Below are 19,728 nucleotides of genomic sequence, written 5' to 3'. Positions count from 1 at the left end.
ATTGAAAAAGCTGTCCCTTTTACTTATATTACACTTTGAATAATGCAGGTAGGTTTTATAAAATGCCTGTAAAACTTTATGGACTATATACAGTTTTAAATTAATTATTTCAGACTGATCAAACTTCCCTTATGTGACTACTTCAGATTTCACTCATGCATGCACTGTTACCTACTGTGAAATTGACTTGAATTCCTAAAAAATGATTGGAGGAAGTGAAGTGCTTAAAATGGTAATAGAAAAAATGTTTACTTTCTAAAGGTTCCATCAATAGAGCATAAAAATTTTAATTCTAAAAATTTTCTACTTGAAATAGTTGTTTGTATTTTAAATAATATGTAATTGAGTCATAATATTTACATTGATTTTTAAAGCTAAACATATATTTACCCAGTATGTGTGTATACTAAATACAAAACCAAAGGATTAGGCATAGTTCTAAATGTTACTGATGTGCTACTTTTAGAAAATGTGACAGTCTAATATCTCCACTATCTAATACCTTTGTTTTGTTTTTTTATTTCTATCCTAGTTTCATGTACTCTACTTGGTTTGGAAATAATCTTTAGGTTTGGTGGGCAACTAATTGACCTAAAGGAATTTGTATAAAATGTTCCTTTAGTGGTTAATAGTCATAACATGAGGCTTCTACACTTTGAGTTTCTGTAGAAGACAAGATTTTCTTTGCATAGTAATATAGTGCTATTTTGTATTCAGTTGTTCTTTGTAGCCATGACAAATAATTTAGAAGCATATTTTCTTATCTTTTTATTTTTTAATTTATTTATAAAATGGAAATATTGACAAGACCATAGGATAAGAGGGGTACAATTCCATACAGTTCCCGCCACCAGCGCTCCGCATCCCTTCCCCTTCTTTGAAAGTGTTTCTATTCTTTATCCTTCTGGGAGCATGTACCCAGGATCATTCCGAGGTGCAAAGGGTAGAAGGTCTGGCTTCTGTAATTGCTTCCTCATTGAACAGGAGCGTTGGCTGGTCGATCTGTATTCCCAGCCTGTCTCTCTCTGTCCCTAGTGGGGCGGGACTCTGGAGAGGTGTGGGGTTCTAGGACACATTGGTGAGGTTATCTGCCCAGAGAGGTCAGGTTGGTGTCATGGTAGCATCTGCAACTTGGTGGCTGGAAAAGCATTAAGATATAAAGCAGAACAAATTGTTTAATAATCAGGAACCTAAAGGTAAGATTATAGCAGATAAGATTTGGGGTCTCCATTTTGGAAAAATCTAGTAAGTCTATTTTAGGTATATTCTAAGGGGCCCATAACTTTACGAATTTTTGCCTGAGCCTGACATGCAGGGGGACCAAAGGTATTGTATGGGGAGATGGTGTCCAAGTTGGAAATAGGACTAGAAAGCTGGATCAGGGAATAGAGCTCCCAAAAATGGGAAAAGTATATGTTTTATGAACTTACAGAGACTATGGGAGCTCTTGGAATTAGAGTACTAACTTTTCTCTTAGACAACTCTGTATTTTTTATCACCTTTTATTAGTAATTTATTATTGATTTACAAAATTGTAAGATTATGGTTCCATACCACACCCATCACCAAAGTTCTATGACCCCTTCTTCAACCCTCAGTGATAACCACAATAGTGATCACGAATTCTTGGAGACAATGTGGTTACTTTTCTTTTTTCCTCAACTTTATGTGTTTCAGTTACTTATATTCCACATATGAGAGAAACCACCAGGTTTTTGTTCTTTTATTTCCTTATATATTTTACTAAGCATAATCACCTCAATTCTATCCATTTTGTCCAGTAGGATACACTGTCATCTTTTTTTAACTGTAGAATAGTATCCCATTGATTAGATGTACCATAACCTTTTTTTTTTTTTTGTCGTGTGCCCTTCCTTTTTTATTTTTATTTATAAAAAGGAAACATTGACAAAATTATAGGATAAGAGAGGTACAACTACACACCATTCCCACCAATAGAACTATGTTTCCCACCCCCTCTCCTGATAGCTTTCCTATTCTTTAACCCTCTGGGAGTATGGACCCAAGTCATTGTGGGATGCTCAGAAGGTGGAAAGTCCGGCTTCTGTAATTGCTTCCCTGCTGAACATGGGTGTTGACAGGTCGATCCATACTCCCAGTCTGTCTCTCTCTTTCCCTAGTGGGGTGGGGCTCTGGGGAAGCGGGGCTCCAGGACAAATTGGTGGGGTTGTCTGCCCAGGGAAGTCTGGTTGACATTATGGTAGCATCTGGAACCTGGTGGCTGAAAAGAGAATTAATATACAAAGCCAATCTCAGTTCAAGCCCCTGGCTCCCCACCTGTAGGGGGTTTGCTTCACAGGCAGTGAAGCAGGTCTGCAAGTGTCTATCTTTCTCTCCCCCTCTCTCTCTTCCCCTCCTCTCTCCATTTCTCTCTGTCCTATCCAACAGCGACAACATCAACAACAATTATAACTATAACAACAATAAAAACAAGGCCAACAAAAAGGAAATAAATAAATAAATAAATAAATATTTTTTAAAAAATATAAAAAAAGAAAACATACAAAGCCAAACAAATTGTTGACCAGTCATGAACCTAAAGGCTGGAATAGTACAAATGAAGAGTAGGGAGGGTCTCGTTTTTGTAGACAGCTGTTAGGCATATTTTAATTATATTCCAAAGGGCCTGTGGCTATACTAGTTTTTTTTTTCACCCTGAGCTTGAAATCTGATATGCAGATGGATCCAAGTTACTGATTTTCACCAGGAGGAAGTCCATAAAAGAATTTTTCAAATTGACCCTTTCTCTAGATCATTCTTATGGTCACTTAAACCCACTGCGTATTCTTCAACATACTTAAGAAAGTTATTATTAATTGCTACCTCATTATTTTAATGTTATGGCATACAGTAAAATAAAACATGTAAATTAGTATATAAGTAATTTGATATATTTTATCATTATACAAGTATTATTTTTCTAAGTCTTTTTCTATTATTAATCACCAGAGTCGTGTGTCATATAAATGTAAACTAAAGTCGTTTTTTTTCTGACCAGCAGATAAGTTTAAAAAAATAGTACCGGGAGTCGGGCTGTAGTGCAGCGGGTTAAGCGCAGGTGGCGCAAAGCACAAGGACCGGCATAAGGATCCCGGTTCGAACCCTGGCTCCCCACCTGCAGGGCAGTCGCTTCACAGGCGGTGAAGCAGGTCTGCAGGTGTCTATCTTTCTCTCCTCCTCTCTGTCTTCCCCTCCTCTCTCCATTTCTCTCTGTCCTATCCAACAACAACAACAACAATAATAATTACAACAATAAAACAACAAGGGCAACAAAAGGGAATAAATAAAATAAATATTAAAAAAACATTTTAATAAAAAAAAATAGTGCCATTACCTGGCATTTATAGTGTCTTTAATTGTGCCAAGCCATTTACATTTATTATCTCATTTATTTCACAACAAACCTGTCAAATGAATGTATTATCTGCCACTTCAAAATTGGGAAATTGCGACTGAGAAAAGTTGGCAATATACACAATATAGATTGCTAGAAGTAGAATACCAGCTTGCAGATGTTGCACCTAGCATTCAAACTCAGATTTAACTCTCAACAGAACTTTAAAACTCTTACTTCTGACCTCTCAGTGCCAGTACATTTTTCATCTTTATTTCAGGAGAATGGAAATGTACTATCCATTGCACAGAAGAATGTTCATTTTATAATGTGGTATACAGATCTCTGCCTACCACTTTTATACATGCATACTGTTTTATTTATATATATCATAGTTTATTTAGCTTTTATGATTTTAAAGAATAGTCTTAGTCTAAGCATGTGCAGTCTGGGCTATAAAAATGCCATAAACTAGGTAATTTATAAATAAATAACATCAATATATTTCTCATAGTACTAGAGGCTGAGAAGTTTCAGATTATAGTTTCTGGCAGGGGCTGGGGGTGGGGGCTTTTCAGGTTCTAGTGCACAATAGTGGAGGGAGACAGAAAGCTGAACAATTTTACACATGTACCAATAGCTATATTGACTGTAAGGCATTAATCTCCCAAATTAAAAAAAAAAAAAAAGCTAGCACCTGCAGATTAGATGTCTGTTGAGATAGTTTTCTCTATAAACTTAAGAGTGTGAGAGGCCAGGAAACTCTCTCAAGTTTCCTTTATAATTCAATACCTGTTCATTAGTCACCTGGTCACCTGTCTAGCACCACACCTTTCAATACTGTCACTTTGCTTATTGAGTTTCAGTATTTGAATTGGGATGATGAAAACATTTCACCATGAGCAGATATTTAGTTAGTAGCTTAATTTAGAAATAGGGATTCAGCATTGAATTATCATATGCTAGTTAAAAGCATGGGATTTATTTCCTCTAATGTTTTTTTTTTTTTTGCATGATTCATGTAAATTTTATTTTCCTAGAAGCTATTCTGAGTTTGGTGTTTGTTTTAAATAGAGACAGAGAGACAGAGAATATGAAAGAAATGACTGCACTGAAGCTCCTTTCGCATGATAATGGCTAGGCTGGAACCTGAGTCTTACACATGGCAAAGCAATAAACTATCTCAGTGAACTACTTTGTCAGCCTGCTAGAAGTTGTGAAAATGGACTTCCAGAAAAAAAGTGACAGCGCTTGAAATTATTTTTCATAAGTGTAAGTTTGTTTAAAAACATATATATAGGAGTTAAGTGGTAGTGTAGCTGGTTAAGCACACACAGTACAGTGTACAAGGACCCAGGGTCAAGACCCTGGTCCCCACTTGCTGAGGGAAAACTTCACAAGTGGTGAAGCAGGGCTGCAGGTATCTGTCTTCCCCTGCCCTCCTAATTTCTCTCTGTCTCTATACAATAATAAATATATTAAAAAGTAAGGAACATATTCGGGCCAGTCAGTAGCACAGCGGGATATGTGCACATGCCTCGAAGCGCAAGGCCGAAGTAAGGATTCCGGTTTGAGCCCCCAGTTCCCCACCTGAAGGGGGTCGCTTCATAAATGGTGAAGCAGGTCTGCAGGTATCTTTCTCTCCCCTCCTCTGCTCTGTCTTCCCCTCCTCTCTTGATTTCTCTCTGTCCTATCCAACAGTGACAGCAGTAACAACCATAATAGTAACAATGATAAACAACAAGGGCAAAAAAATAGCTTCCAGGAGCATTGGATTCTCAGTGTAGGCACTGAGTCCCAGCAATAACCCTGGAGGCAAAATAATAATAATAGTAATAAGGAACATATGTAGATGAATATATCAGAATAACTTATAATTCAACTAAACAAAATGACTATTTAATGGTAATGTACTAGTAATTTATTCATATAGTCTGAAATTTGACCTTTAGAAGAAAATGTCACTAGAATTTACAATGGAAAGTTTAAATCAATGCTTTTCTTCTCTTCTGTTTAAATAAAATGAAAATACTAGTTTATGAGGGAATTAATCTACTACCTTTATAAATGTATACAGTTAATTCCCTATCAAAATTAGAGGCGAATATTACTTATAAGTATTCTGTTTAAATAGTACCTTGTTCGAGCATTCTCTAACAGTAGGTATTATCTGATGTTTTTAAAGAGTGATGCCTAAATTTTAGTGTAAATGTCAAATGTTATAAATGGAGGAAAAGTAGAGTGGCATTTAATTAGGTTGCAGATCATTTGAAACAATAATAGGAGTGACATTTAGGGAACGTTTCCACTTTAATACAGGTCAGTAGCTGTATATGAGGTCAACATTCCAGATGGCACTTAGTGTTCTGTTTTTTTTTAAGCTTTGTAAATATATGCTTTAGTCTTTTTATAATTTCATAATAATATGGTGACTTGACATTTCTGTAATAGAAGAAAGTCTGCATGTGTGATATTTAAATGATAATATAGAAACATAATAGTTTAACTATTTTAGTTTTGAAGGAATTATTTAAAGGAGGCTTAAATGTCATCTACCTAAATACTGCTCCATATAATATCATGTGGTTACACCATGTTATTAACATTCAGATAAATAAAACATTATGAAATCACTTGAAAGATAAGTGTAAATGTAAGTCTGATCTGGTGCTTGTAAAGTACACCAAGAATCATAGCTAATCTTATCTTAAATCTGCTTCACTATTACTTTTTAAAATTTTTTGTAAATTATTTTTATTTATTTATTGGATAGACACAGCTATAAGGGGGGGTGGTAGAGAAGGAGAGAAACAGACACCTGCAGACACTGCTTCACAAAGTGTCCCCCTGAAGATGGGGACCAGGAGCTTGAACCTGGGTCCTTGTGCATTTTAACATGTACACTAAGTCAGGTACACCTCTACTTAGCCCCCTTTGCTATTACTTTTCATAAGGAATTTATATTGAACTGATTAACCTCTTGAGGTAAGAAACCACATCAAAGTATCACTGTCAGACTTTACCTAAAGTACCTACAGATGTGCAACAACTATCTCATCTGGCATCTCTGGGCTGCCAAGAGATGACTAGGCTGTTTGGGAGCCTGTCAGCTAGATATCAGACTGATTTTTCCTGGTGGCTCTATAAAGTCAGCCTTAGTCATTGAAAAATATTTTGTTATATGAGGATCTATATACATCTTTCTGAGATAGGACATTTCACTCAAAGTGGTTATAAATCATTGTGTTTCTAGTTGTAGCTTATTATAAGAACAACCAATTCTCTCTCTCTCTCTCTCTCTCTCTCTCCTTTTCTATCTCCCCTCTCCCCCTTCCCTCTCAATTTCACACTCTGTCTCTAAAGGAGCTCCAGCACCATGTGGACAAGACTGTGGCACCAGAGGAATCTCCACTGCTATGTTGTCTCTCCTATCTACATTTTTTGTTTTTCCATCTGAGTGAATAGGCAGCTTGGAGCAATAAAATCATGCATATGTGAGGTTCTCGCTCCACTAAAGGGGAAAAAAAATTTAATGAATAAAATAAAGAACCAATAATGTCTCAAACAAAAAAGTCATAAATATTATAATCATCCACATTAGATATTTTAGCCTCACAAAATTAGTCCTTTGATATTTGTTAGTAATTTTATGAAACTTGTTTTCACATAAGTTTTGGTATTACCTAACCAGTTCAGTTTTGTAAAAAAAAAAAAAAAAAAAAAAAACCTGTATTCAAGAGTAGCTGTCAAAATCCTTTCTATTAAATTCTTTGAAGATAAACCCTTGGGTTAACACATCAGAGTAAATAGCAGTGTGTATAAATGCCAAAGACCTTAAAATTAACATAGCTAAGATTTTGATGGAAACCTGAGAGTTGTATTTTACCTCTTATTTCCACTTAGCAAAACCAGGAATTCACTACTAATACATTTCTCAAGGAAATTTGGTTATTGCTATAACAAAATTTTAACATAATATTGGGAATTACAAATAATAATGGTAGACTAGAAAGATTTAGATTTCTAGGATCTTCACATACTTTTAGAACAATTACATTACCAATATATAAAAGCATGGTAAAATCAGAAGAAGAACACTTCGTTTAGAACTTGATTTGGGGAGACTGTGACCTAGTTCACCTGATATTGCATGTTCTCATGTGCCTTACCATTCATTCAGCATATGTTTGAACCCTAGCACCACATGGGAACTCCATGATGCCAGAGAAAGCTCTGTTGCCAGAGAAAGCTCGATTCTTCTTCAGTTCTGTCTATCTGAAGTAAAAAAGTTAAAAAGAAGAGAAAAGAAAAATGTATGTACAGGAGCAGTGAAATGAGGCCCTGGTACATACTGCAAAGAAAAGAATTTGTCAGAACATATAGTTTTTTTTTTTCTTTTTTCTTTGCCTCCAGGGTTATCAATGGGGCTCAGTGCCTGCACCATAATCCACTGCTCCTGGAGACTATTTTTTCCCTTTTGTTGTCCTTTTTTTTTTTTAATATCGTTTTTGTGGTTATTGTTGTTATTGATGTTGTTGTTGCATAAAACAAGAGAGAAATGGAGAGAGGAGGGGAAGACAGATTGGGAGAGAAAGATAGACGCCTGCAGACCTGCTTCACCGCTTCTGAGGCGACCCCCCTTGCAGGTTGGGAGCCGGGGACCTGAACCCATTTCCTTACGCCAGTTGTTGTGCTTCATGCCAGGTGTGCTTAATCTGCTGTGCTACCGCCGATCCTCAGAACATACAGTTTTTAAAAATAGGAAAAAAAATGTAAATTACGTGAGTAGGACCATAGATTCATATGAAATGATAATTGTCATTTTATTTTTAAAATATTTTTTTAAAGTTTTTATTACCTTTATTTATTTTTAATTTTTTTATCTCTACTTATTGGATATAGTCAAAAATCAAGAGGGAATGGGTGATAGAGAGGGAGAAAGACAGATAGACACCTAAAGCCCTGCTTAACCATTTGCAAAGCTTTCCCCCTGCAGGTCAGAGCCAGGGGCTTGGACCCAGGTCTTTGTGCACTGTAACATGTGCGCTCAACCAGGTGCACCACCAACTGGTACCCTTACCTTTATTTATCGGATAGAGACAGCTAGAAGTAGAGAGAGAAAGGAGGAGATAGAGAAGGAAAGAGACAGAGAATACATCTATAGTCCTGCTTCAATGCATATGAAACTCCCCCCTGCAGATGGGAAGAAAGGGCTTGAACCCAAGCCCTTGCACATTGTAACGTGTGCTCAGTCAGGTGCCCCATGACCCGACCCCATATATTTGTCATTTTAAATGACAAAGTTTCAATAGTATGACTAGAAGCTTTACATAGTTCTGAATAAACTGAGTTTTTTAGGCTGTATGTGTGTAGACAGAGAAATTTTGAGAAGGAATGATGAGATAGAGAAAAAAAAAAAAAAGATAACCGAAGAACTGATTCATCTCAAATGAAGCATTTCTCCTGTGGATGGAGTCAAGGTCAATCATGTCATTACACATAGTAGGTAGCATGCATGTATAGATGCCCAGCCCCAGGTCTATATATTAAAAAGATAGGATATATTTAATCAAAACAGTGATATATAATAAGATAACAACTGAAAGGAGCTGGGCAGTAGCGCAGGGGGTTAAGCGCACATGGCGCAAAGCGCAAGGTTCCGGTTAGAGCCCCCAGCTCCCCGCCTTCAGGGGGTCACTTCACAAGCAGTGAAGCAGGTCTGCAGGTGTCTTTCTCTCCTCCTCTCTGTCTTCCACTCCTCTCTCACTTTCTCTCTGCCCTATCCAACAATAAGCGCAACAACAAGAGCAATACAATGGGGAAAATGGCCTCTAGGAGCAGTGGATTCGTAGTGCAGGCACCGAGCCTCAGTGATAACCCTGGAGGCAAAACAAACAAACAAATAATAACAACTGAATGCTTCAGCAAGCAATCTCATACAGGTGTTGACCCAGAGTCTGGGCAAGGAAGGACATACCAGCATGATCCCATTCATACCAAAACCACAGGGAAATTGACCTACCCGGGTCACTACTGAGAAGTACTACATATGCCATGGCAACCATTTCCATAGTAGCTGCTTATGAACAAAGAAAAAAAATTTTTTCATCAAGCCATTTTTTTATTTGTGATTAATAATGATTTATAAGATTATAAGATTACAGGGTATACCTGCACATTGCTACCCATTGCCACAATTCTGTGTCCCCACCCTCTCAGTGATAAGCAGAAAGATAACTTCGTTGGGTATACAGTGTTTATTATTGTTGTTGTTGTTTATTTTTTGAAGTGCTAAAATTTTTATTATATATATATTTTATATTATATATATATATTTATATATTGGTAGTATGTTACCAGATTGTAAGGTTACAATGTAGAGTTCCACACCACACCCACCACCAAAGTTCCATATCCCCACCTTCCTCCTAAGGCAATTATGAGATATCTCTCACATTAAATTCCCAGTCTTTATAGCCAGAAAATAGTTTATGCATTAGAGTTCATTCCTTATTATGCATTCGGTTCGAGGATTAACCTCAGCCCTGCATGGAAAGCTCCATGGGTGATAAAGCAATGCTGTGGTGTCCCTTCTCTTCTTCTCTTCCTGAGAAGAAAAAAATACTAACAACAATTGGCAGGCTTTTATCAATGAGAATTTGTTTTGTTGTAGTTCTAAACTTTTTAGCCTTTTTTTTTTAACCTGGTAAGAGATACGGGGTTGGGGAGAGAGATATGAAAGAGACCACATCACTAAAGCTTCCTTTAGTCAGATAGGAACCAGGCTTGAATTTGTGCCATGCACATGCTAAAGCAACACACTCTCTAAGTAAACTATTTTGCCAGCCCAAATCTGACTTCTATTCTTCCGTCCTATTAAGAAATTTTAGGAGGCTAGTCCGGATTCTTCTTTGTGTTCTATTTCAGTTTGATCTCCTCATAGGTACCCATATGACAGCTGTTCATGTTGAAAACTCTTTTAAAAAAGGTTTTTAAATTCAGATGTTTTTCCATTTCAAATCTGCAGAGATGTGTGTAGGTAGTATATATGTCTGCTCTACAACAGAATGATTATTCTATATGAAACTAGAAATAACATTTTTTAAATTTTGAAAGTTATTGATGATTCTCTAATATTTAACATGCTAATAATGGGAAGGAATGAAAATGGAAACATTTCAGGAAACATAGAAATGCTTTTTCTTCCATAGTTTACCATCTATCTACCTCCCCCTAGTTTATAGAGCCAAGAACTTCCTAAAGTAAACTAGGGAAAACTAGACGTAACATTATGTAAATTTGACAGTAATGACAAGTAATGTTGAGCTCTGGGAATTTAGATCACCTTCCTTTCTCTCAAGAATGCATAGAAAATGCATGTTCAAGAAAATATTGACTACTTGGAAGGTTGGTTGCAAATTAGAGAATTACTTCATAGTCTTGTTATAGTTTCTGTGTGCTGATTTGGAGACATCTGGAAGATAAGCCAGGTTTGCAAGGGAAGAGATACTGCATTTCACATGCAAGTTAAATAGCTATACAAAGAAATGGTAATTTAAGTCCTACTGGATGTGTACCTGGTTGAGGTATACCTATTACAGTGTACAAGGTCCTGGGTTTAAGCCCCCAGTCTCTGCCTGTGGACAGAAATCTTCTCAAATGGTGAAGCAGTACTGCACGTGTCTCTTTTCTCTCCTCCCCATCCTTTGCTCTCAATTTCTCACTGTCTCTATTGTATAAATAAATAATAAATAGTTAAATTTTTAAAAGAAATGCTATTTCATGCATTTTTTTCTGGATGGTCAAAACAAATATCAATCTAATCTGAAACAAAGGAAGAGTAGAGAACACTTGTTTTTCAATTTGTATCTCTCAATTTTGTTTCAATTTTTTCTTTACCATATTTATGTTTTTAAAAGGAGAAATATTTTTGTTAGTTCCCAAAGGAACTGATTGTACCTAACATGATTGAAAAACAGGTAAAAAATGATTCAGAACTTGATAAAAGCCTGGCAGTTATATTGAAGCAATTTGTGAAAAGGACTTTGGTTATACAATCATAAAGTATACTTTTAACTCTAGATTTTTCAGTTCTATGAATCTTTCTTTTTCAACCCTATGTGTATACCTGCAATCATAAATACAGAGACTATAGGCAGCCTAAGTATATATTCTGGCTTTCCTAGAATTCTTTATAACCCAAACTAATACCTTTGAAATTTATTTGCATTTTGTGGCCTTGTGGTTATTGTTGTTATTGTTATTTTTGCTACTGCTGTTGTTGGATAGGACAGAGAGAAATCGAGAGAGGAGGGGAAGATAGAGGAGGGGAGAGAAAGATAGACACCTGCAGACCTGCTTCATCGCTTGTGAAGTGACAACCCCCCACCCTGCCCCACCCCGCTGTTGGGGAACCGGCGGCTGGAACCGGGATCCCTGCGCGGATCCTTGCACTTGGCGCCATGCTCGCTTAATCTGATGCACCACCGTCCGAACCCCCTCCATACAAAATTTTTGAGAGAGACTAACTGTACCACCATAATTTTATAACCTCTTAAACCACTATTAAATCACTAGTCAAAGTGAAATTAAAAAATGTTTATAGCAAGTAAGTAATTTGATCCATTATCATCTTAATGTAATGGTATTGCTCACTCCCTTTTGACAGCATACTATGATATAACAACATGTACACATTCACTTAATGAACAAATGAGCAAGATGCCACTTAGACTAACATTTGTGTACTCACTCTGAAGTTCTGCTAACCGTGGGTTTAAATACTGTAACTCACAGAAGCTAGACCTCCCACCTTCTGCTCCCCATAAAGATCTTTGGTCCATACTCCAACAGTGATAAATAGATAAACTTCTAAGGAGGGTGGGGGGAGATATGGAACTCTGGTGGAAATTGTATGGAATTGTACTCCTTTTATCCCACAATCTTGTCAGTCGTTATTATATCAATAATAAAAAATAAAATAAAAAATATTGTAACTCAACTTTTATTTAGGGAAATATTGTAGGTTAGTATGCATTTTGTATTGTACTCCAAATATCTGAAACAATATCTGAACAGTTATGTATGCTTAAAATCTTTTGTAGTCCTCACATTTCCTTAGAGTAGTAGATATTGTAAATAAATAAATCAATCAGTAATGATATTCTTTTAATATATGGAAAGTAACTTAGCTTTCTGCAGTTCATAGTAATCCATAATCTTTTTCTTTTTTTAATTTTTTTTTTTTTATAAAAAGGAAACATTAACTAAACCATAGGATAAGAGAGGTACAACTCCACATAATTCCCACTACCAGAACTTTGTATCCCATCCCCTCCCCTGATAACTTTCCTATTCTTTAACACTCTGGGAGTATGGACCCAAGGTCATTGTAGAATACAGAAGGTGGAAGGTCTGACTTCTGTAATTACTTCCTCTCTGAACATGGGAATTTACAGGTTGATCCATACTCCCAGCTATTCTCTTTTTCTTTTGGGGTATTCCTCAAGCACATTTCTTTTTTTTTTTAATAGTTATTTATTTTCTCTTTTGTTGCCCTTGTTGTTTTATTGTTGTAGTTATTATTGTTGTCGTCGTTGTTAGATAGGACAGAGAGAAATGGAGAGATGAGGGGAAGACAGAGAGAGGGAGAGAAAGATAGATACCTGCAGACCTACTTCACCACCTGTGAAGTGATTCCCCTGCAGGTGGGGAGCCAGGGGCTCTAACCAGGATCCTCATGCTGGTCCTTGCGCTTGGCGCCATGTGCACTTAACCCACTGCTCTACTGCTGACTCCCCCTTTTTGAGCATTCTTTTGAATAAAAATTTGAAGCTGTCATCTGTCTTTACTCTTGAATTATCTGATTACTTCTGCATCTAGCCCTCAAATATAATGTTAGGGGTCTCTTGTTCATTTCATCTGTGAATTAACAATTATAAATATAAAATAATTCCTCATGGTAACTATATAATTTTATAGTTTATCATTATGCCAAGAATTAAGTCTCAGTTGTTTCTCATGCATGGGATTCACATGATCTTCTTAGAGAACATATGAACAGAATTGTAATTTCTGAAAATATTTTCTACATATATGAAGCATAAAAAATATTATCTTGTCTTACTTTTTATATTATAATTGTTACTAAAGATTCTTTCAGGTATTATATCCCTCCAATGTAGGCGAGACTGAGAGTTATTTTTTAAAAAATCAAGTGAAGTTTTTTTTTTTTTGCATTCACTATACATTTCTCATGGTTTCACCTTTCTAGTCTCACATTTTAAATATAAGAAATAGCTTGAAATAATGAAAGTTAAAGTATCTCAGAACAGCTGGAAGATTCCGAAGTAGTTAGTTTCCCTATTCTTTACAAAATGCTGTTACCACACAAAAGGAGCTTCGCAAATTATAAAGTACCTTTGCATTCATAATGTATTATCATTATTATTTCCAAGAAATTCTATGCTTTCTTCTTATTTTCTGTACAGTTATTCTTTGCTTGGTCTTTTCTCCCAGAATAATTCCTCTCAGCTCTAGCCCATCTGGCTAGGGACCTAACCCCAATGGCAGTAAATCAAAGTCACAGACTCAAATTGAAGTGTCAGGAACCAAAGCCAATGAAACTGCCTGGAATTACAGAGTAAAGTTTTAGTGTCTTTTGTTGGTTGGTTGGTTGGTTTTTGGTAGCAAAGCATTTTTTATAGACTATGTACTCTCTACTTCAGAGTCTCCGATCCAGTTTGAGACACACACAGTTTCATTGCTTCAAGCTAATTCCTTCAGCTGAACTGCTTAAATTGTAATTATTTGACTTAATGTCCAAAAAAATCTTGTGTTGGTTTAGTATTCTCATCATTATGCTTTATAACTTGAACACAGGATGGTTTTATTTATTTATTTATTTATTTATTTCCACAGTTATCACTGAGATCAGGTGCCTGCAGGACTCCCCTGGGAACTATGGCCTTTTCCCCCTTTTGCTAGAGAATGAAAGATTGTCTCTATGGGGTGGGGATGAGAGTGGGGGAAATAAAGAAGAGAGACACCAGAATTAATGCTGTAATGTTTGGTAACTTTCCCCTCAGTTGGGGATCAGGGGCTTGACCCCAGGTTCTCTCACGTTAGTATGTGTACCCTACCAGAGCTACATCTGGCCAGTTCATATTATTTTAATTGAAATAATAATGTTGATGATGATGACAATGATGATGGGATGATGGTATTGCTGCTAGGGCCTCTCATATGAGGATTTTATTGCTCCAAGCCAGCTCTTTCATTCAGGATACAGAGGGAGGGTCATTCAGGATACAGAGGGAGGGAGAAAGACACCCCAGCACTAGAGCTTCACCTGTAGCACTCTCCAAACACTGGTAGAGCTCACGCCAGGACCATGGGTATGGGCAAGCAAAGACCTCTCACTATGAACTGTTTCTCTGGCACTTTAAATCTTAATGTTTTAGACTCTATTTTATCACTACAAGTGAAAATTGATAATGTAGGAATTGAGTTTAATTTTGAAAATGTTATGTGTATTGCACGTTTAAGAAGGAAGAAAATTGCATTTCTTTCATATTTTACTTGGCTTACTATAACAAATGGAAGAAGTTTTTAATTTCAACTCTTTTTTAAAATTCACTATTGGATAGAGACAGAGAAATTTGGAGGGACCTGCAGCTCTGCTTCACCGCTTGTGAAGCAAGCGCTTCTCCCTGCAGGTGGGGTATAGGAGCTTGAATCCAGGTCCTAGGGCACTATAGTGTTTGTGTGCTTAACTAGATGCACCATTCGTTGCCTGGCCCCAACTTCAACTCTCAGAAGACCAGTTTTTCATGTCTGAGATCTACATTCACATTCAGAGTTACTTGGTCGTATTTTGTGCCCTGACTAGATTTATTTACATTTAAATGATGATTGTGTAGAGGATTCGATTAAACTCGGTCAATATGAAATGGGTTTCTTTTTAAATTGATTTTAATTTATTTTTTATTTAATTTATTTGTATTTAAAATAAAAAATAGAAAATATCGACAAAAACAGTGTAAGTGGGATAAAGTTCCACACATTTCCTACCACTAGAGTTCCGTATCACATCCCCTCCATGGGAAGATTTCCTATTCTTTATCTGGGAGCATGGACAAAAATGAAATGGATTTTTTTATGTGAATTTTCTTTTCTCAATCTATAATACTTTCAAAATAAATCAGTAAATCACTCCCATGTCTTCATTTCTAAAATTCATTTTTTATAATTAAAAGGTCGGAAGTAGAAATTTCTCAATATCACTTCTATTGACTACCCATGCACAGTTAAATTATAAGTGATTTCCTCAAACATTTTTCACTTATGAAAAAAAATCAAGAGCAATGTTTTGTTTTTACTACACATTTCATTTGAGTATTATTATGACTGACAAAGATATGTAGGATGTAGCCTTTGCTTTTCCTCTCTCCATCCCTTCCTTTCTTTTGATGGCTTATTTTTTACTTTTAAGTTAAGAATTTGCCAATTGCTAGGATTTCTGAGTTAGTTTTATGCTAGCTATACAAATAACAGCATACACTGGATTTTTGAGTAACATCTGCTTCAGGGGTCCATGAACTACAGTATTATTTACAGATGTTTTTCCTGTAAAAAATTAGACTTCTGCATCCTTAGTGAAATTTTCAGAAGTTCCTAACTATGCCTAAAATCCAAGTGTCTGTATTCATATAAATATTTCATTAGTCTCTCCTTTTTTTTTTTTGTTTTTAATAGTTTTTATTCCCTTTTGTTGCCCTTGTTTTTTATTGTTGTAGTTATTGTTGTTGTTATTGATGCCATCGTTGTTGGATAGGACAGAGAGAAATGGAGAGAGGAGGGGAAGACTGAGAGAGGGAGAGAAAGATAGACACCTACAGACCTGCTTCACCACTTGTGAAGAGACTCCCCTGCAGGTGGGGACCTGGGGACTAGTACTGGGATCCTTAAGCTGGTCCTTGAGCTTTGTGCCACCTGCAGTTAACCCGCTGCGCTACTCCCTGTATCTCCTTTCTTAAGAGATCAGGAACTGCTTGTGAACTATAAGAATAGGTTATGACTTGGGTTTGAGCCCCAGTACTACCTAGGAGCACTGTTCCACAGATAGTAGATTATCATTGAAATAAAAAAGGGGGGGATAGAGGCCAGTTTGGAAGCGGTGAAATCACTCTTAAGTAATGCCCCTGTACCAGAAAAAGTCATTAATAATAATAAATATGAAATATCATCCTAGTAATTTCTTTTTTTTTAAATTCTTATAGCTTTGCACACAAGGAGATGCAAGTCAGGTAATTGGACCTCTGACTGACGGGCAAAGAAGAAATGTAGCAGTAGTGAATTCACTGTTTAAGTTACACCAGTCAGTGACAAAGGTAACCTCTATGTCTAATTTAATTGTTTTTAACAGTTTCCCTTCATGCCTCAAACTTTGTATGCTTGTTTGTTTTGCACTCTTCAGCTTTGGCTTATAGTGGGGGTACTGAATCCGGGACATTGGAGCCTCAGGCATGAAAGTCTCTTTGTATAACCACTGTGCTATCTATCCTTGCCTGAAACTTAAGATATTTTATGAACTATTTGTTTTTCCTATAGTACAAAGAAAATATGATGGTAGGAATATATTGATAATTTAACTTTTATTTAACTCTATTTTTTTTTTTGTCTATATGTTTTAAAACTTGATCTTTGGATTCTCAGATGTTTTTTGCAATAAAATTGAGATGCTAGGGAGATAGCAAAATGGTTATGTAAAAAGACTTTCATGCCTGAGGCACCAAAGATCCCAGGTTCAGTACCCAGCACCACTATAAGACAGAGCTGATAGTGCTGTGGTCTCTCTCTGTGTATCTTTCTGTCTGTGTCTGTCATTAAAAAAATTAATCAGGGAGCCAGGCAATAGCGCAGTATTAAACACACATGGTTTGAAGTGCAAGGACCAGCATAATGATCTGGGTTTGAACCCCTGGCTCCCCACCTGTAGGGGCGTTGCTTCAAAGGTTAAATAGCATTCTTGAAAACTTGCTGTGCCACAGGTATTGAACTTGAGATATTGTCAGTGCAAGTTCAGTTACCTATCCACTCTGCAACCTCTCAGATCCCCAAATTTTAAATTTTATCCAAATTTTTTAAATTTTAAGTCTTTTTCACCTAATGGGGGGTGGGGGACTCCAAATAATGTAATTCATATACTAAATAAACTATTTTTTAAAACTTACTAGTAGGATAAACCTCAGAAATATAAATAACAGAAAAAGTAAACAGATATAAAGTGTAGTTCCCACGTTCATTGATTATTACTCTAAAGCAATACAAGGTTGTATTCTGTTTACCCTGGTTTAAGTGTCTGTAATGATATTTGTACAGTTTTCATGTCTGTATTGATTTGTAAGAAAGGGAAATGTTTGACATTTATATTTAAGGACTTGCTGAAAATTATAGTCAGCCTAGAGAAAAGTAAATTTTTTAAAAGAAATGAATAAATATGATTTTATACTGACCTTTTCAAGTTGAAACTTGAGAATTTCTAATGGTTTATTTGAAGTATGTATTTGCTTTAAACATGAGTACATTTTTAAACTGATCTTGACTAATCAATATTATGTATGAGTTATCATGCTAAAGGAATGACATTATTTCATATGTCATTGTAGAAATTGCTTTATCATAATTAAAACTAGGGTTTATGAAAGTAAATGATTTAAGCAAAACTGTAACTGGGTCAAACCTTTTTCTAGGTGGTTTCCAGCCAGAGCTCATTCCCACCAGCTGCTGAGCAAACTATAATTTCAGCCCTAAAGGTAAAAGAATTTAATGTTTAGCTCTACAGATCAAAGTGAGTTTCAGAATTGTTTGGCTTAGCAGGTGATGTCCTATTTTAGAAATAATTTTCAGTTCTCTACTAATGCCAAAAGCAGCACATTGATTATTATCCTGAAGGAGGAGAATATATATGTTATGTGTATTTTCTAGAATTTGAAAGTAGGTTCTGTGGGTGCCTGCAGGTTGTGTAACACTTATGATAAGTGTATACACAGAAATAAGAGTCTCACAAGTGTTCACTGTATTTTAAGGTAGTACAATCAGGTAGATATTATTCCAGCAAAGCAGTGGCTTTCTGCTAAGATGGCATTTTCCCTTGCAAACATCTGAAAACATTTATTACTCTCTTGGCTGGGAGTGGTACGTGGTTGTGATATTGCTATTACATACCCAGGGATGCTGGTAAATACTTGAAATGCATAGTACAGCTTCATACAATAAATAATAATGAGGTCTGCAGTGTTGATAATTTAAAGTTGAGAAACTACTGAAATATGTATCTTAAAAAATGAATCCAAGTTACATTTCCATTTATATATGTAGTACTAACAAAACATGTACCCCCCCTTTAAAATATGCTGAAAGTTTCACAGACAATGATGTCAATATGTGGTTCAGAATCATGTAATTGACAGAAGATCACTGAAAAAACAGGCAAATTATTCATTCTCATAATAATAATAATAGATACTGTATACTTAGCACCTACTATTTGCCAATCACATGCAACATACTGAAATATTTAGCACCAATTCAGTAGTTTTGAAATATTTTTTACTTTAATTTAGTTATAAAAAGGAAACAATTTCAAAACTATAGGATAAGAGGGGTACAACTCCACACAGTTCCCACCACCAGAACTCCGTATTCCATTCCCTCCCCCGATAGCTTCCCTATTCTTTAATCCTCTGGGAGTATGGACCCCAAGTCATTTGGGATGCAGAAGGTGGAAGGTCTGGCTTCTGTTATTGCTTCCTTGCTGAACATGGGCGTTGACAGGTTGATCCATACTCCCAGCCTGCCTCTGAGCTCTTTCCCTAGTGGGGCGGGGCTCTAGGGATGCAGAGCTCCAGGACACATTGGTGGGGTTGTCTGTCCAGGGAAGTCTGCTTGGTATCATGCTAGCATCAGGAACCTGGTGGCTGAAAAGAGAGTTAACACATAAAACCAAATAAGTTGTTGACTAATCATGAACCTAAAGGCTGGAATAGTGCAGATGAAGAGTTGTGGGGGGGGGGGGGGCTGGTCATCTCAGTTTTGTAGATAGCTAGTAGGCCTATTTTAGTTATATTCCAAAGGGCCTGTGGCTGTACTATTTTTTTTTCCCTGAGCCTGAAATCTGACGGGCCTACACCTCAAATAAATCCCTTTCTACATTGTTACCTACCGGTCATCTCTACCAGGAACAACAAATCAGAGCCCTTTGTTGGCCCCTGTAGGACCTTGCCCTCAACTTGGATCAACAACGGTAGAGAATGTTCCATCCTCTGAAGGGAGGATGGACAACATACTCTATGCTACACCTGAGGAATATG

General features: G+C 36.4%; 1 protein-coding gene across 2 annotated transcripts in view; it reads left to right on the top strand.

The window, feature by feature from the left end:
- Positions 1–19,728, top strand: part of COG5 (component of oligomeric golgi complex 5) — a 237,610-nt gene that overhangs the window by 168,691 nt on the left and 49,191 nt on the right. For both annotated transcript variants that reach the window (XM_007528314.3, XM_060196396.1), the window contains exons 15-16: positions 16,636–16,746; positions 18,109–18,171. In XM_007528314.3, coding sequence (XP_007528376.2) covers positions 16,636–16,746; positions 18,109–18,171 — 174 coding nt within the window. The remainder of the gene's footprint in view (positions 1–16,635; positions 16,747–18,108; positions 18,172–19,728) is intronic.

Source organism: Erinaceus europaeus, chromosome 8 (assembly GCF_950295315.1).
Source record: "Erinaceus europaeus chromosome 8, mEriEur2.1, whole genome shotgun sequence".
NCBI lineage: Eukaryota > Metazoa > Chordata > Mammalia > Eulipotyphla > Erinaceidae > Erinaceus > Erinaceus europaeus.
The sequence above is the reverse complement of the archived record's forward strand: the minus strand, read 5'-3'. Positions and strand labels throughout refer to the sequence as shown.